The 23841-nt window shown below is 38.9% G+C and overlaps 2 protein-coding genes across 4 annotated transcripts in view; both read left to right on the forward strand.

Moving 5' to 3' along the window:
• Positions 1-23841, forward strand: part of LOC144972652 (uncharacterized) — a 40093-nt gene that overhangs the window by 2737 nt on the left and 13515 nt on the right. The window contains exons 1-6 of one of the 3 annotated variants that reach the window (XM_078914129.1): positions 1-223; positions 2741-2916; positions 7360-7519; positions 10537-10599; positions 14063-14215; positions 19920-20111. The exon at positions 1-223 is cut by the window's left edge and continues 890 nt beyond it. In XM_078914129.1, the coding sequence (XP_078770255.1) occupies positions 1-223; positions 2741-2916; positions 7360-7519; positions 10537-10599; positions 14063-14215; positions 19920-20111 (967 nt within the window). Of the gene's footprint in view, positions 224-2614; positions 2917-7359; positions 7520-10536; positions 10600-14062; positions 14216-19919; positions 20112-23841 lie in introns of all 3 variants that reach the window. The other 2 variants (XM_078914131.1, XM_078914130.1) reach the window with 2 other exon arrangements.
• LOC144973800 (uncharacterized) lies at positions 14767-16329 on the forward strand. The gene has a single exon (XM_078916694.1). It carries the CDS (start codon positions 14767-14769, stop codon positions 16327-16329), a length of 1563 nt encoding a protein of 520 aa, XP_078772820.1.

A 23841-nucleotide genomic window follows, 5' to 3' on the forward strand; every position in this document is an offset into this window, starting at 1 on the left:
GTTCAATGGTGACAGTGGTAATGTTTGTAGGACGTTTGGAAAAGATTATCTCCTAATACGTAGATGTCCTTATGAGTTTTCAGACAGTGAAACACGGAAGTTGTGCGAAGAAGATTCTCCATGGAATGAGATCAATCTGGACATGGTCACCGTCGTAACAGACAATGTTACGGGCGTGAGCTTCTTCAACAAATACTGTGCTAAGTGCAACAACATGCATGACGTGAGATACCTCTATACAATGATATTATCAAAAGAAAAACCCGCACTCTCTTCTCACTGGACCCTACTATTATCGGACTCCCCCCCCCCCCCCCCCCCCCCCCCCCCACCTTTCCCTTTCACTTCCTTGCCCTTCTATATCCATCATCATCATCATCATCATCATCATCATCATCATCATCATCATCATCATCAACATCACCATCATCATCATTATCATCATCATTATCATCATCATCGTCATCACCATCATCATCATCGTCATCGTCATCATCATCATCATCATCATCATCATCATCATCATCATCATCATCATCATCATCATCATCGTCATCGTCATCAGCATCATCATTATTATTATTATTATCATTATTATTATTATTATTATTATTATTATTATTATTATTATTATTATTATTATTATTATTATTATTATTATTTTATTATTATTATTATTATTATTATTATTACTTTCTGTTTCAAACTTAATGTCCCTCATCAAATTTTCTATAACTTAATTATTTATGAACCGTTTTACACCAAATTTGAAAGAAAGTAAATTTGATACGGTAAATGCAATTTTTTACATTGAAAACAAAAATGCAACGGTCAATCGAAAAACAAAAATCACTTTATATATGCTTCATTTATCATTCCAAAGCTTTTGATTCTGTACAACACGAAAGGCTATTCAAAATCTTATAAAAGATCGATGTAGGTACTAAAGACCTTCGAATTGTGGAAAACTTATACTGGAATCAGACAGCGTGTGTCAAACTTGATAACGAAACATCGGACTTCTTTAACATGGAGAAGGGAGTAAGACAAGGTTGCGTCTTATCACCGGACCTTTTAAAAATATAGAGTGAAATAATATTCAAAGAAATCGAAGGTATTAAAGGCGTCGTCGCTGTGGGGGCAGAATAAGAATAAACATAAGATACGCAAACGATAGTACTTTGATGGCATACTCTCCAGAAAACGTGAAGAAAATTTTAGATATTTTAGTCAGCAAACATGAAAAGATAGGCCCGAAACTAAATGTTAAGAAATTCGAATGCATGGTAGTCTCAAAGAATGACAACGACACGAACTTCCACTTTTCAAGTAAAGGAGGATCCATCAAACAAGTAAAGAAATTTAAATATTTAGGCACTATCATTACCCATGACGCACGTGACATAGAGGATATAAAACAAATAATAACAATAGAAATAAAATTCGTCCAGTTGTGTCAAACAACAACCTAAACCAGATTGAAAGTAGTGGAAATATATTGTTATAAGTACCCTTTTATACGGTTGTGAAACGTGGACACTTGACAAATAATTTACTAGGCGGTTAGAGGCATTGAGATGTGGATGAATAGAAGAAGGTTAAGGTTATCATGGATAGGCAAGTACACGAACGAGGAAGTGTGGCGAGGTTGAGAAAAGGAGAATATTGATAGATACCATCAGAAAGAGGCAGTTATGGTTTCTGGGACATGTGTGGAGAAGAGACGGAATAGAAAAGCTAGTAACATCTGGGACGATCGAAGGAAAGACAGCGAGAGAAAGACAGAGAATGACATACTTAAATAACTAGGAATGGCCAAAAATGATTTTAAAAGCAACGCAGACTCCATGCGCACCGAAGAGGATCGCGATACGTGGAGACAGCTGACGGCAACGTGCTCAAGAGTACAAGTCACGATGGATGATGAACTATGAACACTCGGAAGCCATACTGCGTAAAAAAAAAAAGTTTATTTTAAAAACTACTGACACAATAGCCATATCTTGGAAATCAACAGAAAAGCATTTTGTGTCGAAAGATCCTGCATCTGAAGTCACCAAGTAAAGTTCAACTTGGATTTTGCAGGGACTACCCAATTGATTCCAACTGAAATTGCATGTACAGTCTGTCAAGACAATCAGAAGATGGTGTGAAAGTTTTAGGCAAAATGGTTGTCTCTTGGGAAGTCATTCAAAGAAGGGGTCAGCATCTAAAAAAAGAGCACGCACTGTCGAGGGGACACTGAGAAAGTCTCTCACAGCCCCGACTTCAACCCTCTGGATTTTATTTTCCTTGGGGGTTATTCAAAAAGACCAAATGTCAGGTACAAGATTCTTGAGTCTTCACGAAATCAAATGGAACAACTATTGAAGGTTATTGACCCGCAACATTGTGAGGGAGCCAATAATCATTTCATCTCTAGAACACACAAATGTGCCGGGCGTAAAGGAGGTCATTTTGAGCACCTCCTTTAATATACTCACCATACTATTGTATGTGCTTTCTTCTGTTAAAAATTATGTAACTTTTTTTTTTCGAATGGTTCCAAAATGTTATTTGCTAAATACTTGTTTTTATGTTTAACGAGTTTTGTGATATTTGATTTCTCCACAAGGACATTAAGTTTGAAACATCCGATATAACGATCTTCGCAATCATCATCGTGGCAGCAAAAGATAGATAATCTTTTACAAATTACCATAACACCTTCAGTGTAATTACATCTCTTTTTCATCCAAAGACAATACCTTGGCAGGTCGGCTTTAAGTGCGGAACCTACCTGTACGTTATGAGTGCTCTCAACAAAACAGATCTTCTACGTCAGTGTATGAAGAAAACTTCGACATGTCAAATAAATCAGACGCCGCCTATCGAAGACCTCGCTTATTGTAACAGTGCGTTTTATAAAGATAATAGGTAAGAAGATCAAAAGTTAATACAGAGAGGATTTTTTTTTCTCTTCGAGACATTATCAGATTCTTCTTGTCATGCCACAAATTGGTTGACTCTGTGGTCTAGTTGTGTGACACTTGCCTTCGGATCGAGGAGGTCCTGAGTTTGAGTCCCGCTCTGAGCACTGAATTGTAAAGTCCTTGGATAAGGCTCTTTACTCACATTCTCTTACCGTACCTACTCAGTTGTAAAATGAGTACCTGGTCCCTGATATCGCCTAATTGGCGTCTCGTTCTACATGTTGAATGTTGCTGTTGGCTAGGGACCTATTGTAAACCGATTTGAGCACGTCTATTCAATATTGCTCCATATATGCTCACATTTTATTAGCCCGATAAAGCATTTAGTTAATGCTTATGGTACAAGACTTTAACATAAGTTCTCATACAAACGGACTTGACATCTTGTCAGGAACTAGATACCCTCCTCCCCCTTGACCTTAAAACTTTGTTATCCGAGTACAACAAAGCCAGGGACTTGTAACCCGGTTACTTCTGTTGTAAATAAACAAACAAACAAACAAACAAACAAAAATAGCGGAAGATTGGGAGCCTCGCTTAGGAAGGATAATAGACGGGAGTGATTGGCAGAGAGTAAAAATCATGTTGATGTTGTAACCCTGTGAGAAAACCTGTAAAAATTTACAAATCTCCGAAAATCTGGGAAAGGGGAAAAGAACAACCCGAGTGAGAGAGCAAAGAAGGAATCCGCTAAAGCTTTTTTACTTTGGCGATGACATAGCATTCCTATCCAGCTAACTTAATGCAAAGAAAGGTTGAGGTGCTCAATAGAAAAGTGAAATCTACGGGGATAACGGTTAATGCCCTGAAAACAAAAAATTGCGAATAAACACCAAATCAACAAAGCAAGTTGCATTCGATGGAAATTGAGGATGAAGAGGCTTTGGAATATCTGGATGTAAAAGTCACAAATAAAGAAGGAGCTGAGGAGGAAACAAAGAATAATTTTGGAAAAGGCATGATCGGTATTCAGCAAATTGTCAAAAATTGGAATAATGGAGGCTTGCAAAGAAGAAAAGAAATTAAGTTATGCATTCAAAATAATCGTGCATTCTCTCTCTGAATCTTCCTTTCATTGTCATCGTCACTCATGAAGATTTTGACATGAACAATAACATTAAATTGAAAATACATCAGTGATCTAGAATCTCTGTAAATAAATCTAAAGTGGGTGTAGATGTAACTTCCTGCGGTAAATTATTCCAATCTGTGATGGTTCTGGGGTAAAATGATAATTTTCTGAGGTCTTTGGTGGATGTCAAGGGGATAAAACTGTCCATGTGGGAAGTTCTAAATGTTCGTGTCTATGTTTGGAGGTCAGGATTTGTTATAGACACCAGGATGTTCTTTCTCTTATACATTATGGTCAGGCGAGCTGCCTTCCTCCTAGTTTGGAGCCACTTCCATTCTAGTTGATCAATCATGTTGCTCACACTTGATATTTTCTTATAATTTCCCGCAACAAAATGAGCGACTCGTCTTTGTACTGCCTCCAGTTTATCAACAAGGTGTTTTGTGTGTGGGTCCCAGACAGTCTATGCGTATATAATTTGTGGTCGAACTAATGACATTTAAGCTTATGATTTTAGGCTTGTTAATTTAATCTTTAAATTTCTTTGGAAGGGTCCTATTTGCTTTTGTTGTGATGCTGTTGATGTGCTCGTTCCATTTTAAGTCTGATTTTATTGTTATTCCTATACATTTGGCTGATGCTATGTGCTCTAAGACGTGGGTGTGTAGCTTGTAATCGCATGCAATCGAATATTTCTTTCTGGAGATAGAAATGACATTGTATTTCTCTGGATGAAACTCCATAAGATGTCTCTGTTCCCAAGCCGCCAGTTTCTCAAGGTCGTGTTGCAGATGTGCTTCGTCTTTGTGGTTTTATTATCAAGTTTGCAATTGTGTCATTTGCAAACAGACGAACTTTTGATTTAATAGCATCTACTAGGTCATTAATATAAAAAAGAAAGAGTGGGACTAAGGACAGAGCCTTTTGGAACACGAGACTCTACTAGGACAAACTTGGATGATTCACCGTCGATGATCACTGATTGGGTACGGCCCTTCAATCCATCTGTTAATTTTTTCCATTTCTCCCACATTGTCGAAGCTTGTGGCACAATGTGTTGTCAACTTTGTCAAAGGCCTTGGAGATGTCCATTATAAATACATCAGTTTATTGGGCCTCATCAAGAGACTTTGAGACGTCATCAATAAAGCTGATTAACTGTGTTTTACATGAGCGCCTGGACCAAAACCCATGTTGGAGTTCATATAAGATATCATGCCCATCTGTGTATTTCATTATCTGGCTGACAATGATGTGCTCACTAAGCTTGCTTGAGATACAAGTGAGAGACACTGGGTGGTAATTTGAAGGAATCGTTCTCTGTCCTTTTTATGAATGGGAGCTACATTCGCTTTTCCCAAATCCCCTGGGACTTCACCAGTGTCGAGTGTTCTGAAAAATCAAACCGGGCCAGATGTTATGCAGTTTGCAGGCTCTTTCAAAACTCTTGTTTGGCTGTTACCTGGTCCACTAGGATCCAAGTTTCGAAGAAGTTTTGCAATGGCTTTTTCCGTAACAATTATGTTTTCTATCACATTGATGTAACGGCTTCTGTCTGCTACGCTGTTTTCTGCAATTTGTTTCAGGGTCAAAGGGTGCTTTTTAGAAAAGACAGACTGACATTGGGCATTTAAGTCTGTCACTTTATCAAATGATGTGGTGAGGAGCTTTCAGTACTACAGTGTCTAAGACAGAGATAATCATATAGGGTTCTGAGAAGAAAATGGTCAAATTTCTTAACAAAGCTTTGAGACATCTTAAATCGAGACGGCAATTGAGAGTGCCAAGTCAGTAAATCAAGAATAAAATAACACCCCCCCCCCCCACCCCCCATCCACCACCATACGTAAAATGGTGGCCCTCCGAGAATAAAATGGATAGGATGTGTACTAAGCACTAACGTGGGCACCTGATAGTCCCAGCTCACTCCATGCTGAAGTCCCAGGGTTAATTCCCACTGGTGTTCACGTCTCAAAGTCAAAGTCCTGGTTTACTCTCCACTTATTAGTTGTTCACATCCCTGGTCTCTCGGTTTCCTCCCTCTAATATTAGCCTTTCATTATCCTTTATATAATCTCCGCGGGTGTCCATTTTATATGGTCCTTGGTTCAGTCCACACATGTGCTCACCAGAGTCCTAGGGTCAATCGGCACAGCCACTTTGATTTGTTGTAGTGAAACAATGCGAGGGCCACGCCTCTTTATCATCTGATCAGAAAATAAGTAAACTATTGCAGTACAGCAATAGAGAACAGCATGGCGATTATAGAGCTCTTTTAGATAAAAACATTACTGCGAAAAACCACTTGTTACGGTGAAAAAATTTCCTTCCAACAGAAAAAGGCACATAATATGGTTCAACCCGCCATTCAACAACGCAGCCACTTCAAATATCGGCAGTTTCTCGCACTCATCGACAAACACTTCCCGAAGAATCGCCGACTAGATATATAAAAGAAGCAACAGAAACAATGTCAAAATAATTTACAGCTGCGCACAAAACATGAAACAGATAATTATTAACCACAACAGACACATCGTATCTGAATCCAACAATAATAAAAATTGAGACTACTGCAATTGCAGGAAAAAGGACGACTGTCCCCTACAAGGAAACTGCCAGAAACGCGCCATCGTATACGTTCTCTCTGTAAGGGCATGTTGTTTTGGGCCTTTCTTTCCCTCTCCCTCCCTCCGGAGTCCAACCCAATAACACTGCAAAATCGTTCTTTTCATCTCCCTAAGACATCAGGAACGAAGATTTTTTTCTTTTTGGTCAAGTGTCAAGTCATTTTGCAGATTTCACTCAAGCAAGTGTAATTAGCAGAAGATTTGTCGGTAGATTATTCTAATTAAGAAATGTTCTATACATATTATCCCGGGGAGGCGTTCATGTTTCTGTTTTTCGGTCACATATGCCAAAACCGATGCACCTTAATGAAAGATGTAGTACAGGGGAAAATGGAGGGCAAAGACCGAGGTCCAGTTATATAAAAAATATCCTAGAATGGACAGACGTGAAAGGAAGAGAGCTGTACGATACCGCCAACAAAAGGGAGGAATGGGCAGATATTTGTCATCGCAGAGTGCGGGCATCCAACGTCAATGAGGACGACGCTGTATAGTCAATAAATAATGTATATATATATATATATATATATATATATATATATATATATATATATATATATATATATGTATATATATAAATTCATATATACCTATATATTTAAACAATAAAGTAATTAACGAGCCTAGATCTCGTACATTTCAAAGTGTATTATGAACTTAAAATAAATACACCATGCTTTTTCAGAGATGTCGTCAGTACTTGCAGTGACTTCGAGAAAAGTTACGCCCCCATCATAGAAGACGAATGCATAAGTCGCTCAATAGACTTGCTGGATCGTGTGGTTTATTTCGGCAGAACCTTCAAGAATGTCTACTGTCTCCTTTGTAATAGGGACACATACGAGGTATGTGAATAAAGAACAATGAAACACGAAATCCTCTGCTGATAAACACTTTAAATGATGGTTTAAAAAAGTAATGGCCTGAAAATTGTTGAATTCTGGCATCATAAATCATAGCCTATATATCAAGAATCTATCTATCTATCTATCTATCTATCTATCTATCTATCTATCTATCTATCTACCTATAAACCTAACTACCTACCTATCTAACTACCCACCAACCTACCTACTTACCAACCTACCTACCTACCTATCCATCTATCTATTTATCTATCTACCTATCTATCTATCTATCTATCTATCTATCTATCTATCTATCTATATATCTATATCTATCTATCTATCTATCTATCTATCTATTTATCAATCTATCTTTCTATCTAGAGTCCATTCCAGGTCCCGTGCGCAGGGAATATCGCAAAGTTACGAAATGTGGTAACATGATTTTTTTGCACGTGGGCTTATATTTAAAGTGACATTACGAATTTTGAATACCGATAGTGAAAGTTTTCTCATAATGCTGAATTCCTTTGATCTTTTTATCATATGCAATAAAATACGACTCAAACTTTAAAATGTTTCCAGTAATGGTGTGTTATTCTCTTTCCATTGCAGAAAATAATCATAACAAAGTTGCACCCAGTGGTTTAGAAGAGCAAATATTTTTGGGTTGTTTCAAATAGTGTAATTGTGGCGTAGTTGCACACATATGTAATGGCTAATGATCGTATAGTGGTTTTTTGATAGATGGTAATGATATTCCTTTGCACTGTGTTGTAGATGTTATTAATGACGAAAGAGTTCAAGGGCCGATGATGATAATTGAATGTACAACATCAAGACATTCAAATACAAAATCCAGATTCCAAGTTTCATTTCTTGCAGCTTTATTTGTTGTGATAAATTCCAAATCCGTAAAAGCAATCCAAATGTAAAGTCATTTTGCCTAAGTAACCATTTTCAATATTACGTGAAATATTTCTAAGTCCGTAAAAGCAAATAAATGATGGTGAGCACAAAAGGTTTAAAGTGTGCAGCTCATAGCGAAGTAGAATGCAGAATGCCGTTTTCATTAGAAACAGCCTATTTTATCCCTATAATAATTTTACCCATAATTCCCTAAAAATCGCGCCTCCTTGTTGTTTCGACAGTTCCTTGACAGTCTAAATTCCACCCCCTAAAAGTAAGATCAAATCTTATTCAAACCTGAAGCGTCAATTCCTACATATTAATGTTAAACCCCGCCTTTTATGATATAACGTTATTTTGATAAATGTCCTTTTCACCTGTTCCAACATCCCTAAACCAATTTAAGGATGATTGATTAACTAGTACTCAACACGATAACCTGTCCACTAACTTGGACGTAAAAACTGCCCAAACGTATCATGCACTTACCAAGTTTTACTTATATGCCTGCATTGCGTACTCACTAAACCCATTTGCTGATAAATATAATTGACAATTTTGCACTAAAATTCTTAGATAACCTTTTGCATAAGCTTTCTCTCTTACATAATGATAGAGAGCATTTATATTGTACTTCACAGCATTGAAAACAGGCTCACGCCGCTTTATAATTTATCTCCTTCCTGGTGGACAACGCACATGGACGACACAAGCAGTCCGTTGCGTGCTTATAAATTTTTCGGACATACATTGATGACAATTTTTACGCTCGTCTTCGATAAGACGAGACATAATCCCCGACTACCTGTTGAGCAAGACAACTCATAAAGGTCGCACACGACATGTCACGAAAATACACTGGTCACCCATCGAGTACGGAATTCTGTTCACCTGGGGAGTGGGGTGGTGGTGGTGGGGGGGGGGGGGGGGGCGCTCAGAATGTAATAGTGAATAATGTGAAATATCACTGGATTTAAACTTCTTTAACACCAAACAGATGCCATGTGTGTTTTGTACAGTAAAACCTTTCAAAGGAACCGCAGTTTTTAAATACAAGAAACGCATAATTAAAATTACATAATTATTAATTCGGCCTCTCCACTCTCAGTCCCTGATTGTTGTGACATCTGTAAAAGAATTCGGCGCTTCGCCTCTTTGGAGAAATACCTGCAAATTTTCATTTTGACAATTTTTGTATGTTTAATCCATCTTGTTATCAGTTTTTATGAATGTAGAAATCACAGCAGAAAGCTACGCCTCTGGCTTTTAACTATTAATTGTAACAATTGTTTATGTCAAGAGTACAATTTGCTGCGTCATTTTGAATCCATTGTGGCAATGTTAGTGAGTAGTGCATATGCATCTCGTGAAAAGTAAAAGCATGTGGAGAGTTCAGTGGTCGTAATCATAACAGAATTCACTGTGTGTAAAATTGTTATCGTAAACCATCCAAATGTTCATTCATCCCAGACTCTTCGTTTTGTATATACTTTAAAGAAGAAAAATATCAAAGTACGATACTGTAACCGATACCAAAAAAAAACAAAAAACAAAAACAAAAAAAAACAAAAACAAAAACAAAAACAAAAACGGCTCAACGTCGCTAACAATTTTAGTGTTCGAATCATTAATATCCATCAGAAGGTTGTGAAGATATCAACGTCAACGCGTACGCACGGGCTGTTGAACGGACTATATCCATCCATCTATCTATCTATCTATCTATCTATCTATCTATCTATCTATCTATCTATCTATCTATCTATCTATCTATCTATCTATCTATTCATATATCTATCTAATAATCTATCTTTCTATTGAATCGTGTTATGATACAAATATGGTCTACTAAGAGTGTTCAACATGTTGATAGCAACAACGAATCAGATTATTTTAAATATATTTACCACGATATTGTAGTCTAAATATTTAAATAAAATATATATTTCGTCGATCCATCTTAAATATCTTTATTGCTTTCTTATGCTAAGGCCACACTGCGAGCGAAGAGCGCGGGACGAAGCGAAGCGATTTACTTATAATGTGTATTCATTGAGAGCGATGGAAAGCGAGCGATTCAAAGCTTAATGTTTAATCATTTCTTTCAGAGTCTGCTGTGCAAAACCCATTGGATGTCGTGCGAGCTAGTTTTGAGATACGAACAAACAGAGGTGAAAAATAGTTGTTTTCATGATTTTCGAGTCCCCCCCCCCCCTCCCCCCACATCATCGCTTTTAGTATCCATCCAACTACATTCTCAAAAAAGGATTTTATTATTTGAAGTTCATATCATAAACAATGTAATTACATTTTCCTAAGCTTTATCGTAAATACGTTCGAAATTGACCTTTAATCTGCCTCCAAGGTAGAGGATTTCAATTAAATGCTTAGAGAGGATTTTTTATAACGAAACATCAACATATTGCGAGTACATATTATCATTCCTTTTGCCATTGTCCGCTCTCTGGAATGCAAGTCGTTGCGCATGAATACTAGCCACCACCGAATAAGCAGAAGAACGACAGCGCGTGTATAAAGAAAACTAAACAATGGTTCCACGTTCCATTTACTTTCTTGTGTGAAATATTGTGTCATCAAAATGATCATTCGGGTGATCCCTAGAGCTTAGTTAGATTTGGCGGAATGTACGTTGCGATAGACTAGCATCCTATCCAAAGGATGGCAAGATATTGTTACTTTGTCCGTTTCACAATATAAACATCGGGAAAAACTCTGGCTCCATGGGCCCAATGGCTCTGAAGGAATATGATCATTTGACTGGATGCCGTTTTCTTTCAATTTTATATGATAACTTACAATACAAAATATCTAAAAGTCAAAATTAACCTTCCCACGATTGTAAATACGTCACAACACGTAACGAAACCCAAACCATTGTCGTGACAATATAACGGCTATCGTAGCGTGGCAAATGTGTCAATCAATCTTGCCTTGGGACAATGGAAGGAGAGTCATCTGGTTTTCTCACCTGCATTTGGACTTGCAATTCGCGCTTGCCTGTGAACATAATATGGTAGATTTGACACTCGTAGCGGGAGGTAACAAACCTAATTAAACATTCACGGACGCTACAGTTCGACACCCAGGTCCGATTGGACTAAAGACAACGACCAATAAATAACAGGTCCACCAAAATCCTGTAATAGTGTTGGCTCTTCACGATTCTCCAACTCCCGTCGAAAACCCATATAAGCCAGAGTTGGGGAGAGTAATGTTCTCTCTCTCCATTTCATCTACTTAGAGCTCACTGCTCTATAGTCAACTCGAAAAATCCCACATAGCGAGAAAACTGTGCGCCAAAGGTCAGTGAAAATTCACATTGTGTTTGTAATTATACTAATGTGTAGGAGTGATAATTGATATTGTGTTTTTGCCTGCAGTAAGTAGACACAACAAAAAATTAACAGGAATCAATAACTTAATTGATACTCATGTTTCCTATACAGATATTCATTCGCTATCTTTATATATATATATATATATATATATATATATTTATATATATATATATATATATATATGTATATATATATATATATATATATATATATATATATATATATATATATATATATATATAATATATATATACTTATACATGTATTTTGGTATAATAGTGTATATATTATCCTTTCATACAAGAATTGAATTATCAATGTGCTATCGCAATTACTCGATAGTTCTATTAAGTATTTATGTGCACTGATTATTATGTTCTCATTGATGCATATCCTTCCCCATCCCACTAACTAAATGCGCCCCATTGCTTTCATTTATGGATAGTGGTGATGTAAGGGTATTGGTTCGAATCCCTCACAACCCCTCTATTCATTGACTATTAAAATGTTGCAACTAGTCAAAGATTTCAACCATTCTTTCACTGATCGGTATGAGGAAGCAGGAAGTCTTTAACCATCCGTTCACAGACCAATTATGGCAATAATCGTCAGCTTTAATCATCGAGCATGAATCCATTACCAACGAACACTTCAGTGTTGAACGACCCAGTGTAAATCGGATTAATGTCTGCCCTGTGAAGGATCAAGCCGAACTGCTACTACAACCGACTACCGACTACTATCTCACACCATTCAGTTAAGGAGTCGCAAATGAAAAATGAATAGCATTATGTTATGGGATGAAGATCAATATTCATAGAATGTTTCTTTATGAATTAAAACCAGCATTATGATTATTATTTGACTAATTACGTGTTATCTTGTTATTGTATGAGGCAATTCTGTTTAATTGTATAAAAATACATTTCCTTTAACGGGGATTAATACTTACTTTCTGAACCTATCTATCCCTATACAACGTGCCAATATTCTAACACTCTACAATTACCTATTTCTTTAAACTTAAAACACTCTATTGCTATCAGTCAAAGTGTCAGGAAAATTTTAACCATCAATAAATGGAATAAAATTTGGCACCCGACGCTGTCTATGGGGAAAATAATCTGACTCCTATCTATACCTATCTCCTTCCTTGCCAACATCTTACATAGACGTGACAGTGAAACCCCATAATGATATAAGGGAGTGAAATCTCCAGAGAAATAGGAAGATGCAAAGAGCCAGTCATATTTGTCTAATGAAATAGACCTATCATTGATGAAAGTGTTCAGGATTTGGTTGCTCCATTACCTTCTTGTCCTTGAGTAGTTACAGAGCAATTGAACAGCGAGGAAAGAGCGGCACTGTAATCTCCTCCTACTAAAACACCACGTCTCAGATCCAATAAGGGCACACACATACACACACACACACACACACACACACACACACACACGCACAAAAGGGGAAATTAAGTCAAAATCGTTGGTTTGTGTTATAGAAGAGGTTTGTTTTTGTTTTTTCGTTTTTGTTTGTTTTTTGAATAAGAATGTGGTATGCAGAGTTGCTACTGTGGTGATAATATAACCATATATTATTTTTAACAATTCGTAATAAATACGTAGATATGTCTAACCTTTAAAAGCGATTTTCTCCTTTATTAAATTTTTGTCTTGGGCCCTAATAAAGATAATTACAAAATTTAAATTACATTTTGTTCAGAACTGTTTTGTTTATCCAAATATGTATTAATATGAGATTCAAATTTTTCCGACATAAGTTTCTTCAAATCCCTGATTCCTTCGTTCACTCCTCTCTCTCTCTCTCTCTCTCTCTCTCTCTCTCTCTCTCTCTCTCTCCCTCTCTCTCTCTCTCTCTCCCTCTCTCTCTCTCTCTCTCTCTCCTCCTCCTCCTCCTCCTCCCCCTCCTCCTTCTCCTATCTCGCTCTCATTCCCTCTCTCTATTTCTTCATTTCCATTTCTATCTCCCCCCCCCTACTCCCTCTTTCTTCTTTTTCCTCTCAATTACAAAAACATAGGGCTAACGAGTATGTACTCCACAGAACAATGAGACTTATCAAGCTGCTTAACAAACTGATTGCCGGAATATCTTTGGACACCGCTGTCTTGTTAACCCCAACCAAAAAAAAATATCTATATTTAATTAATTGTTCAAATGGATATAATTCTATTTCTGATATTGTGATTACTTTTTCCTTTCTGCTCTCCTATAAACAAACCTTACATTTGGACTTCATACACACAAATGGTGGCAGATGGAAGAAGAAAAACAAGGGAGCTTTGTACCAGAAAAGATAAGAAGGCCAGCATTCAGCTATCTCTTTGGGTTCAATGACAAAGATAATATAGATCAACCTACAACTGGTGACAGCACTGTCTGCAATGATGACGAATGGGCAGATCCAAAGGTAGGAGCTATTTTCTATCATAATACCAAAATAAAAATCCCAAACCGTTTGAAGCTTGTGCGGCTATGTGGTCTTGTGGTATGACACTCGTTTTCGGATCGGAAGATTTTGGAATCGCTCGGATCATAGTTGAGTCCTTGGAAAAGACTCTTTACTCACATTCTCTCATCGTACTCAGGTGTAAAATGAGTACCTGGCCATTAACAGCGTTGTCTCTGTCCGAAAAAAATTGCAATATCGCCGAACAAGGCATCATGTCTCGTTCTACATGCTAAGTGTTGTTGTTCGCTGGGAACCCCTTGTAAAGAGCTTTGTCACGTTTAGTGGATATTGCGCTATATAAAAGCTCCAGGTATATATATTTTTCTTTTTTTCTAAACGTATCCCTTTAACAAACTCCGCCATTGCCGGTCCCAAGCCCGGATGAGAAAGGAGGAGGGTTAGGCGTAGGGCCAGCAACTCCACCCTGGAAAACACAAGCCGCTACAGAAACGTCGACGAAAGAAAACCCAATTACTACTGTTCTGGGAGAGGAAGGGTCTTTGCGACACATGACGCTTTGCAGTGAAAGCCGAGAGGAAGCTACAAGGCCGACTTTCCTTCTTTCGACCAGAACCATCAACGTCGGAACATGGAATGTGAGGACCATGTATGAGACGGGAAAAACCAACCAAGTAGCAGCAGAAATGAAAAGCTACAACCTCACACTGCTTGGAATCAGTGAGACCTGTTGGACCCAGTCAGGGCAGAAGAAACTGATCACAGGAGAGCTCTTACTGTATTCCGGGTACGAAGAAGAGAACGCTCCACACACAGAAGGTGTGGCACTCATGCTGTCAAAATCTGCACAGCAGGCCCTGTTAGGATGGGAAGCACACGGACCGCGAATTATCGGAGCTTCCTTCAGAACAAAAGTGAAGAAGATCACAATGAATATAATACAGTGTTATGCACCAACAAATGAACATGACGAAGAGGTAAAAGACAGGTTTTACAACAGATTGCAGAATGTCCTGGCCAAGTATCCAGAGAAAGATGTGAACATTCTCATGGGTGACATAAACGCAAAGATAGGGACAGATAATACAGGGTTCGAGGAAGTGATGGGAAAACATGGACTGGGAATAATGAACGAGAATGGGGAGAAATTTGCAGACTTCTGTGCTATGAATAACCTGATCATTGGAGGTAGCACTTTCCCCCACAGAAGAATACATAAGGCTACATGGGTATCACCCGACCTTGTTACCGAAAACCAGATTGACCACATCTGCATAGCTAAGAAATTCAGAAGGTCCCTGATGGATGTACGGGTGAAAAGAGGAGCAGACGTTGCATCGGACCACCACCTGGTTGTAGCAAGGCTGAAATTAAAACTGAAGAGAAATTGGATGGAAGCAACGAAAAGAGAGAAGTACAATGTCAATTTGTTGAAAGATCCAGATACCCGAGGAAAATTCAGCCTGACTCTCACCAATATGTATAAAGTATTAAAAGATCAGTTTTTGGAAGAGAGCAATGTGGAAGATGATTGGCAGAAAGTGAAAGAAGGACACAAGACAACCTGTCAGGAAGTGCTTGGGCCGATGAGACACCACCATAAGGAATGGATTTCAGCCAAAACACTGCAAAAGATCCAGACAAGGAAGCAAAAGAAGGCAGTCATAAACAATTGCCGGACAAGAGCCACAAAGGCAAAGGCACAGACAGACTTCACAGAGGCCAACAGAGAAGTTAAGTGGAGTGCAAGAACAGATAAGCGCAAATACATTGACAGCCTGGCGGAAGAAGCAGAGAAAGCAGCAGCCAGCAACAACATGAAACAGCTGTATGACATATCAAAGAAACTGTCGGGGAAAAACAATAGGCCCGAGCGACCAGTCAAAGACAAAGAAGGAAACACCATCCTGGGAAAGGAACAGCAACTAAATAGATGGGCTCTTCACTTTGAAGAGCTTCTGAACAGACCAGCTCCGTCGAACGCCCCAAACATCAACCCAGCTGATACAGACCTTGACATCAACTGTAGACACCCGACTAAAGAGGAGATCAGGAACGCTATCAAACTATTGAAGAATGGCAAGGGCCAGACAACATTCCCGCAGAAGCTTTAAAGACTTAAAAACGACCACAGAAATGCTTTATCCTCTCTTCAAGAAGATCTGGGAGGAGGAAGAAGTACCAACAGAGTGGAAGGAAGGGTACCTCGTCAAACTGCCTAAGAAAGGCGACCGCAGCAATTGCAACAACTACCGAGGAATAACGCTTCTGTCAGTGCCAGGAAAAGTCTTTAATAGAATCATCTTGGAGAGAATTAAAAGTGCTGTTGACCCACTCCTTCGCGACCAACAGGCTGGCTTCCGCAGGAATAGATCATGTGTCGACCAAATTGCAACCCTACGCATCATAATTGAGCAATCCTTGGAGTGGAATTCCCCGTTGTACATCAACTTCGTTGATTATGAAAAAGCGTTTGACAGCGTGGACCGAGAAACCTTATGGAAAATACTCCGCCACTATGGGGTTCCAACAAGAATAGTCAGCCTGATCCAAAGTTCCTACGAGGGAGTGACCTGTCGAGTAATCCATGGGGGACAACTGACAGATAGCTTCAATGTGAACACTGGAGTCAGACAGGGATGTCTTCTGTCACCCTTTCTCTTCCTTTTGGCGATTGACTGGACAATGAGGTCAGCAGTGGCAGGTAGGAGAAATGGGATTCAGTGGACATTGTTCGACCAGCTCTACGATTTGGACTTTGCAAATGACTTGGCCTTGCTGTCCCACAATCACCAACAAATGCAGGACAAGACAACAGAGATAACAGCAAAGTCATCACAAATCGGACTCAGGGACCATGAGGGTAAAACAAAGGTCATCAAAATAAACACAAATAGTAAAGAACCAATCAAACTGCACGAGAGCGAACTGGATGAGGTTGACCACTTCACGTATTTAGGCAGCATATTTGATAAACAGGGTGGCACAGATGCAGACGTAAAGGCAAGAATTGGCAAGGCGAGGGTAGCATACTTGCAGCTTAAAAACATCTGGAGCTCCAAGGTGGTGTCAACCCGAACCAAAATAAGACTCTTCGATTCAAATGTCAAGTCAGTCCTTTTGTATGGAGCGGAGACATGGAGGACCACGAAGACCACCACCGGAAAAGTACAGACCTTCATCAATAGCTGCCTCAGAAGGATCCTCAAGATTCACTGGCCAGACAGGATCAACAACGCAGACCTGTGGCAGAGAACATCTCAAATGCCAGCAGAAGACGAAATCAGACGCCGCCGATGGAGATGGATTGGGCACACCCTGAGGAAGCCAACCAATAACACCGCTAGGCAGGCGCTGAGATGGAACCCCCAGGGAAAACGGAAGAGAGGGCGGCCTAGAAACACCTGGCGGCGAGACCTGGAGGCGGACATGAAGAGGATGGGACACACCTGGAGAGAGTTGGAGAAGATGGCCCAGGACAGAGGAAGATGGAGGACTGTTGTCGACGGCCTATGCTCCACTAGGAGTGACGGGCATAAGTAAAGTAATCCCTTTAACAGTAAGATCAAATTATTTCTCCCTTTATTTATTACGTAATAAATGCATCACCATTCTCTGAAGAAAAAAAAAACACATGCATTTAAAATTTCGGCCCAAAAACTCTTCCTTTAAATATTGATCAATTAAACTGACTTTTATCTTATGGCAAAAACTCTCAAACCTGGGACTTCGTCAGATATGGCAGTGAAGACCGTTCCGCTTTTATAAGAATTCAGCAGCAGCAATGTGATACGGGCTTCTTTGAAGACTTTACCTCTCAGGTAGCTGGCTTTTTATTTGATCAAGTTTCTTTGATTTGGAAGCTCTGTGTCTCTCTCTCTCTCTCTCTCTCTCTCGTTTTTTTCTTCTTAATTCAGCCATTTATTGTTAAGTCTTGTTCAGTTTTACCTTTACTGGAACTTCGTTGAATTCGTTGATGGCCTTCGTGACAAATGTGCTTTTATGTCTAATGGTGCTGTTTAATTTTTAAACAAATTGGTTGTCATGAAAACTGTCGACATCTTAGAAAATAAATAATATTTTTTACAAATTATTTCTTCAAATTTCTGGATCAATTGAACTCAAATTATTAGGTTTAGATTCATTTTTTAAAACTCCAGAATTAAAATTTAAAAAATAAATTTAAAATTAAATTTTAGTATCCGAAGTGAAAATTATCAATTTCAACATGTCTACTGGGTTATTGCCGCTAAAAATGGTCTTGTAATGACATATAGTTGATAAACTTAGAAAGTAGGTCAAAATCCTTGCTGAAATAATATACTTTATGTTCGTTTTTAAGGGTTTTACGGCGCTTGCAAGACATTTAGGTTATATCAGCGCCATAATATACTTTAAAAATCTCTGAAAAATAATATCGTGGGAGGAGGTTGATAAATTTCTTGTCAAACACAATATTCATAGTCGAATGAATAACAGTCTGTGAATGAATAAGGAGAAAATTCACTTTTAATTTATATCAAAGACGATCTACCTAACTGTGTAATTGAATTATATGACATCGAAACAACTGGATAAAATAATGGTCTGTGAGAAAAGAGTTCTAAATTTGATGCGTGGTTTAAGCCTCTGGACCGGACGGGATCTCGGGTAGTAAATGCATCAAGAACTGTACACAAACATTTGCTCCTTTCTACACTTGCCTCTTACAAACATCTTTAGACCAGAGAAAATTTTCAATAGACCGGAACATGTAAATATAACACCGATATTTGAAAGGGGAGATAGAGGCAGAGATTAAAATTACCGAGCAGTGTCCTCGACTTTTGAGTCCTGCAAGCTCTTCGAAATTTCAAATAACATAATGTAGGCTCCTAGATAGTTTCATCCCTGCCTGGTCGTATTCAAAAGTGATAGTAGAAAATAATGTCATCAGCAATTACTACTACTACTACTAGTACTACTACTACTACTACTACTACTACTACTACTACTACTACAACCACCACCATTACCACTACTTCTACTACTATTACCAATACTTCTTTTACTACTACTACTACTACTACTACTACTACTACTACTACTACTACTACTACTAGTAGTAGTAGTAGTAGTAGTAGTAGTAGTAGTAGTAGTAGTAATAGTAATAATAGTAGAAATAGTAGTAGTAGTAGTAGTAGTAGTAGTAGTAGTAGTAGTAGTAGTAGTAGTAGTAGTAGTAGTAGTAGTAGTAATAGTAATAATAGTAGAAATAGTAGTAGTAGTAGTAGTAGTAGTAGTAGTAGTAGTAGTAGTAGTAGTAGTAATAGTAATAATAGTAGAAATAGTAGTAGTAGTAGTAGTAGTAGTAGTAGTAGTAGTAGTAGTGGTAGTAGTAGTAGTAGTAGTAGTATAGTAGTAGTAGTAGTAGTAGTAGCTAGTAGTAGTAGTAGCAGTAGTAGTAGTAGTAGTAGTAGTAGTAGTAGTAGTAGTAGTAGTAGTAGTAGTAGTAGTAGAAGAAGAAGAAGGAGAAGAAGAAGAAAAAGAATGATGACGACGACAACGACGACGACGAGGAGGAGGAGGAGGATGATATTTTTTAACAAATCGTATTCACAATCAGTTCCAAAATCTGGAAGATATAGAACAGAATAGAGTGACAAAAGCATTTTATAGGCATAAATAAATTTACGCAATTTTTTTAATGCTTGGACCACAACAGGGAACATGCAGGAAAATGTTGTGTACGGAAGGTAAGATTCTCAAGGCGAACCATTGTGTTACAGCCATGGAGGAAATCAAAGGTCTTCCCTATCACATACGGATTTGGTTATTGCCAATGGAAAATGATCAAGGTTCAAGACCTCACTTTGGCAAGGATTTAAAATCCCTGAGTAGCATGCTACTCGAGAAGGTATGTTTCAATCAATATCAATATTTATGCGGGTACTTCTTGTTATCTTATTGTCATTAAGCTTCAATTTAATAAACGGAGACAGATAATGTAGATGTTTCGGGTTTCCCCTTTATCAACAAAATAGGATGAATGAAACACCACAGACGAATGAGATAATATGTGATAAAGGCGTTGTTAGGCGAATAAACAAAAACATTGATGGGGCAGGAAATAGTATGTTCCTTTGTATGGAAGCACGAATTAAAATAGATCAATAGATATTTATAAAAGGTTTGCAATCAATTAAGTGAAAAAATGGGAGAGGGGTGGGAGGGAGGTGGGGAGGAACTGTGGACTGCAGTATAAAAAGTGAAATGAAATAAAGTGTAGACTTTACTTGACTTACTTGACTTAGATGCCTTTCGCGTCTCGACCGAAAGATCGGGTCGCCTTGGCTGTTTCCAGTATTTCCTGTGTGAGGTGTCTCCAATATTGCCGGTCCTCTGCTAGGGTTCTCAGATTTTCAAGGTCCCCTGCCGTTATGAGACTAATGCTTTGTCCAAGTGTTGTGAGGTTTTTGTTTAGGATCACAGGGAGTGTTGTGATCGGTCTTCCTCTGAAAAGGTTCCCGTGTTTTTGGAAGTATCCCGACATGGCTTGGCTAGCTGGTATGTTTTTGTCCCTGCGTAGTATGTGACCGAAAAGTTGCCATCGTTGTTGTAAAATTCAAGGGAGATTGGTCTTTCTTTTGTGATCTTATAGAGTGAATCATTTGAGATCTTTTTTGGGTATTTGATGTCCAGTACCCTTCTTAGTTGTGTGCGATGGAAGGCATCCAGATGCTCTTCTTCAGATTTTGTCAACGCCCAAGTGCCGCAGTTATACATAAGTACCGGTTTTACAAGACCACGGTACAGTTTCAGTTTGGTTTTTCTCTTTATTTTGTCACCTCTAATCCATACATTGGTGAGTTTACTGAGTGCGGCGTTTGATAGCTGTTTTCTTCTTTGTACATCCTCGGTGTCTCCAATTAGTGAGCCGACTTTCTTTGTTCTTTTCCATTCCTCTTTGTTCCTCGATATTGTTGTAAATTCGGTTTTATTGGCATTGACTTGGAGGTTATATTTCATGAGGGTATTTTGTATGATGTCTATATTTGCTGGTGTTGATCCAATAAAATCGACATCATCTGCATAGGCGATTTCTCTAGGGATTGCATTCTCAATATGAGTCGTTGGTTTTGGAATGACTTTTCGAACTTCTTTCAGAGCGTGTTCTAAGTGAACAGAATCGGGCTCAGACTATCTCCTTGGGGGGTCCCGATGTTACTTTCGAACTGTGTCTGTTTCTTGGCCCCGTATATCCTTGGTTGTATCTTTGTGTTGCTGAGGAGAAATCGGATTATTCGGAGCTCGTCTTCGTCTACTATTTCTGTTAATATCTCCAAAAGTTTTCCTCTGTCGATCGTATCAAAGGTTGCGGACATATCGATTCCGGTTATTGTTATGGATATGTTTTCTTTGAGTGCCTTTGCGGCAAACCATTTATGTGTAGACTATTGTTAGAAAATAAATACAATGGAATAGGATATAAAGTTATACTAAATGTAAGGGATGTAGGAAATAGTATAATCATAAGTGGCAATATCAGTTGCAGAAGCAACAGTAGTACTTTTAGTAATAGTAGTAGTAGAAGTAGTAGTAGTAGTAGTAGTAGTAGTAGTAGTAGTAATAGTAGTAGTAGTAGTAGTAGTAGTAGTAGTAGTAGTAGTAGTAGTAGTAGTAGTAGTAGCAGTAGTAGTAGTATTAGTAGTAGTAGTAGTAGTTGTTGTTGTTGTTGTGGTAGTAGTAGTAGTAGAAGTGGTGGTGGTGTTAGTGGTAGTAGCAGTACTAGTAGTAGTGGTAGTAGTAGTAGTAGTAGTAGTAGTAGTAGTAGTAGTAGTAGTAGTAGTAGTAGTAGTAGTAGTAGTAGTAGTAGTAGTAGTGGTCATAGAAGTAATTATACTGGTATGCAATTTAAGGAATAGACAATGGATAGCCGGAGGTGTTTCAGGGGCAAGAGATAACGGTAGGTAGTATAATATTTAAATGGGGTCCAGTCTCGAGTTCATGCTGTGAGGTGACAGGGTGTTAAGTTTAAGTATCAGTTATGTCTCTCTGTATTTCCTATGTTGTTTAGTGATGTGGCAGAACTGAAGGACAGCGATTTGGATGTCACGCAATCCTGGATGACTGGACCCATTGAAATGGTGGGCGATATGTTTGTCGTCCTCGTTTCAATGGTCCGCAGATGTTGTCCAAACCTGTCGCTTAATCTCTTGCCAGTTACTCCCACGTATGTCTTGTGGCAACGTTTGCAAATGATTGCGTACATCAGATTGCGATCAGTGCTGGTGAAGGCCTACCGGATGTCCCACACTTTATCGGGAATTTGATGGAATTTTCCACGAATAAGTGTGGGCATGTCCTGCATCTGCAACGACCGCAAGACCGCCTGTTTTAGTATGTATTCAGGATATTGGCGGTCCCGAAAGAAGTCAAGAATTTTATCTTTTCTCTACCGTGAAGTCCTGCAAAACTGGAATGAAATATTTGCATTTGATGGGATGTAAAGATGGGTGGAGAAGGTTTCCTTGTAGTGGATAGACGTCTTGATTCCACTTTGGGTGAGGGAAACTGCGATGTCCAGGAAGGCTACGTGAGTTGTGGATATCTGATTGCTGGATGGAAGCTGTTAGGGGCAGTGATGTATTCGTGGAGTTGGAGTTTCGTCATGTTGTTGACGCCGATGCAATCGTCTATGTATCTTTTGAAAAAATTCTGGTTGGTAACGTCATATTGGGAGAAAAACTGAAGCTCGAGGTGGCCCATGAACAATCTGGCGTACGTTGGACCCATTTTGGTGCCCATGGCATCTCCCGAGATCTGATGGAAAAATTTGTCCACCGTACGCCAATTTGTTCATGGGCCTTCTTGAACGTAAGTTTTTCTCCCAATACGACGGCCACCAACCAGAACCCGGACCCCATTTAAATATTATACAACCTTTATCTCTTACCCCTCCGACTCCTCCGGCCATCCATCGTCTATTCCTCAAATTGCATACCAGTATAATTACTACTATGGCTACTACTACTACTACTACTACTACTACTACTACTACTACTACTACTACTACTACTACTACTACTACTAAAACTACTACTACTACTACTACTACTACTACTACTACTACTACTAGTGCCGCGCTGAGGACCGGACCGAGGACCGGTCCCACGGTCTTTTAGCTGTGAACCGTTGTCTGGTCCCAAAGAGGAAGACCGCCGGCGGTCCTCACTTCTTATCACCTTTCAACGGTCTGGCGCCATACTACTTCCCCAGCGATTCGTTGCCTCGGTCCTTTGCCTATCTTCCACCAATCACCACCCATCCCACTTAATTAATCGCACCCACCCCCCTTTGCCATACACTAAACGACACAGACGACCATAGAGGCAGACGACCACCTCCCTCCACTCCGCAAACCGCCCTTTCGTGTGTGAGATGGGGGAACAGGAGGCGCACGCCTTGGACGATTCCATTATACGGGGTAAATTTCAAAATTTACTACACCATAATGATCGCAATGACAATGATCTATGATGAAGGCATGACCCCTCTTCTCTAATGGGTTATTGTTTGAAATGTATGTGACTACTAAAGATGTGTGTGTGTGTGTGTGTGTGTGTGTGTGTGTGTGTCTCAAACCT

The sequence above is a fragment of the Berghia stephanieae genome, chromosome 5, assembly GCF_034508935.2.
Source record: "Berghia stephanieae isolate SIO BIC M18660-M18661 chromosome 5, UCSD_Bste_1.3, whole genome shotgun sequence".
Classification (NCBI taxonomy): domain Eukaryota; kingdom Metazoa; phylum Mollusca; class Gastropoda; order Nudibranchia; family Aeolidiidae; genus Berghia; species Berghia stephanieae.